At 44.9% G+C, this 3275-nt stretch overlaps 2 protein-coding genes across 2 annotated transcripts; both read right to left on the bottom strand.

Moving 5' to 3' along the window:
• Window positions 1-247: 247 nt before the first annotated feature.
• On the bottom strand, window positions 248-769 carry LOC138907912 (uncharacterized). The gene has a single exon (XM_070198536.1). It carries the CDS (start codon window positions 767-769, stop codon window positions 248-250), a length of 522 nt encoding a protein of 173 aa, XP_070054637.1.
• Window positions 770-1776: 1007 nt separating this feature from the next.
• On the bottom strand, window positions 1777-2436 carry LOC138907911 (uncharacterized). The gene has a single exon (XM_070198534.1). It carries the CDS (start codon window positions 2434-2436, stop codon window positions 1777-1779), a length of 660 nt encoding a protein of 219 aa, XP_070054635.1.
• Window positions 2437-3275: the final 839 nt, after the last annotated feature.

The raw sequence follows: 3275 nt of genomic DNA, 5'->3' as shown, positions 1-3275 counted from the left end.
CGATAGGACGAGCTGGGTTGAACTTAACCATTAAAAATATAGCCGAGGGCCGATAAGTGTCGTTCGAGCTGGATCGAAATTAACCATTGAAAACATGGCCGAGGGCCGATAGGTGTCATTTGATCTGGTTCTAACTTAACCATCGAAGATACGACGGAGGGTAGATAGGTGTTTTTCAATCTGGGTCGAACTTAACCATTTAAAATATGGCTGAGGGCCAATAGGTGTCGTTTGAGCTGGGTCGAACTTAACCATTTAAAACATGGCTGAGGTGGTTGATATTCCAGTTGTTCGGTATTTGCTTTCCTTCCATTGTCTTTAATTGGAACGAACCTTTGTTTGCTTTGGCTATGATTTTGTATGGGCCGTTCCAGTTAGTTCCCAGCTTGCCTTCCCGTGGATCTTTGCTCGCTTGCGTTTTGGCTTTGAGAACATAGTCCCCGACTTTGAGCGGCCGAACCTTTTCTTTCTTGTTGAAATAGCGTTTTGCTTGCTGTTTTTGGACGACCATCCTAATGTACGCCATATCTCTTCGTTCATCGATTTCATCGAGTTCATGGCTTCTACTCTCATCATTACTAGTACCACTTTCGTAGGAGTACCTTAAGCTGGGTTCTTCAACTTCGACCGGTATCACTACCTCTATCACATAGATCAAAGAGTAGGGCATCTCTCTCATGTTCGTCTTCAGAGTAGTTCTATACGCCCATAATACTTCTGGCAGTATTTTCGGCCATAATCCCTTGGCGTCTTCAAGCTTTTTCTTCATGATGTTTAATATAGATTTGTTGGAGGATTCTGCCTAACCGTTACCCGCTGAGTGATACGGGATTGAAAGTATCCTCTTAATATGCCATTTCTTGAAGAATTCGGCGGTTCTCTTCCCCGTGAACTGGGGTCCGTTGTCACAGTTGATCTCCTTGGGTAGGCCGAATCGGAATATGATGTTCCTCCATATAAAGGTGATTACTTCTTGTTCGCGTATTTAGGCGAATGCTCCTGCTTCTACCCATTTAGAGAAATAGTCAGTGAAAACCAAAAGGATTCGTACATTACCTCGCCCTGCTGGGAGGGGGCCCACGATATCCATTCCCTACTTGATGAACGACCATAGGGAGGTGACTGAGTGGAGATGCTCGTCTGCTTGATGAATTATTGGGGCGTATTTTTGTCATTGTTCGCATTTTTTCATGAATTCGGAGGCGTTATTTTTCATGGCGGGCCACTAGTATCCTGCCCGTATGAGACACCTAATGAGTGCTCGATTGCCGGAGTGAGCGTTGTAATTGCCTTCATGGACTTCTTCGAGGACGTGTTGGGTTTGGTTTGGGCCCAAACATTTTGCCAGAGGGCCGCTGTATGTCCTTTTGTACAGGTCATTACGGAGGGGATTGTATCTGGCTGCTTATATTCTTATTTTCTTGGCTTCTTTTTTGTCGTTTGGGAGTGCGCCATCCTGTAAATAGGCGATAATACGATTGCGCCAATCCCAAGTCAGGCTTACAGTTCTTACCTCGATTTGGTCTAGCGATGAATTGAGGAGGTGGACTACACTTTTTATCCCCTGGTCGTGATGCTTTTGGTAGCTGCAGCAAATTTGGCGAGGCCGTCCACTTCGACATTCTGCGCACGCGGGATCTGGTCAAACTGGCATTCTTTAAACTCGGGTAGCAGCTTACATATCTCAGTCTGATATTTTTGCAACCTTTGTTCTTTGATTTGGAAAGTCCCTATGACTTGATTGACTACGAGCTAGGAATCATAGTGGAATTTCAACTACTTCGCCCCATACTTGAGTGCTAGCCTCAATCCTACAATTACGGCCTCATACTCGACCTCGTTGTTAGTCATATCTGGGCATCTTATGGATTGACAAATTACTTCGCCTGTAGGGACCTCAAGTATGAGTCCCAGTCCGGATCCATAGGCGTTGGATGTGCCGTCGGTGTATAGGACCCAGAGGTCTTGTGTTTGAAGGGAAGCTTGGACGACTTCCTTCTTGACTTCAGGCATTATCTTTGCACTGAAGTTTACGACGAAGTCGACGAGCACTTGCAACTTTATTGCCGTTCGCGACTGATATGTGATATCGTGCTCGCTTAGCTTGATGGCCCATTTGGCCAGCGTCTCCGATAGTTCGGGTTTATGCAAAATGCCTTTTATGGAAAATGTGGTAACGACCAAGATAAGGTGGCATTGGAAATAGGGTCTAAGCTTTCGTGAAGCTATGACTAGTGCCAAGGCCAGTTTCTCGAGGTACGGGTACCTTGTCTTGGCATTGATGAGTGTTTTGCTAATGTAATAGATGAGAGACTGTGTACCTTTGCTTTCTCGAATTAGGACTGCACTTACTGCTACTTTAGAGATAACCAGATAGATGAGGAGATGTTCCCCAGGTTCAGTCTTTGAAAGTAGAGGTGGTGATGACAGATACATCTTTAGTTCTCACAGAGCTTTTACACACTCGGGTGTCCACTCGAGGCTGTTGTCTTTTTTGAGCACACCAAAAACTTTGTGACATCTATCAGACGATCGCGAGATGAATCTCGATAAGGCGACGATTCGACCAGTCAACCTTTGGACTTGCTTCTTGGTAGTCAGGAGCTCCGGTATCCCTTTGATAGCTTTGATTTGGTCTGGGTTGACATCGATCCCCCGTTGTGACACTAAGAAGCCCAAGAACTTCCCAGAGGCTATGCCAAACGCGTATTTCTCCGGATTTAGTTTCATTCCGTACCGTCTTAGTATGTCAAAAGCTTCTTTCAAATGGTCGATATGGTCCTCTGATGTATACTTCCATGATCTTGCCGAGCTGATCTTTAAATATTTTCATGACCAATCTTTGATAGGTAGCCCTTGCGTTCTTCAGCCCAAATGGCATGACCCTATAACAATATGTTCCTTAGTGGGTGATGAACGTGGTTTTCTCCTCGTCTTTTTCTTCCATAAGTATCTGGTTGTAGCCTGAGTATGCGTCCAAGAAACTCAATAACTCGTGCCTGGCCATTGCGTTGATGAGTTGATCGATGTGTGGTAATGAGAATGAGTCATTCGGGCATACTTTGTTCAAGTCCATGAAATCCACGTACATCTGCTATTTCCCATTTTTTCTTTTTGACCATTACTACGTTGGCGATCCGTTTGGTGTACTTCGACTGCCCGATGGAGCCATTTTCTAATAGTTTCTGCACCTCTTCATGGATGGTATCATTGATGGCGTGATTGAATTTACGTACCTTACTAGGGGTAGAACGGGTCGACGTTTAATTTGTGTG

The sequence above is a fragment of the Nicotiana tomentosiformis genome, chromosome 3 (genome assembly GCF_000390325.3).
Source record: "Nicotiana tomentosiformis chromosome 3, ASM39032v3, whole genome shotgun sequence".
Taxonomy (NCBI): Eukaryota; Viridiplantae; Streptophyta; class Magnoliopsida; order Solanales; family Solanaceae; genus Nicotiana; species Nicotiana tomentosiformis.
The sequence above is the reverse complement of the archived record's forward strand: the minus strand, read 5'-3'. Positions and strand labels throughout refer to the sequence as shown.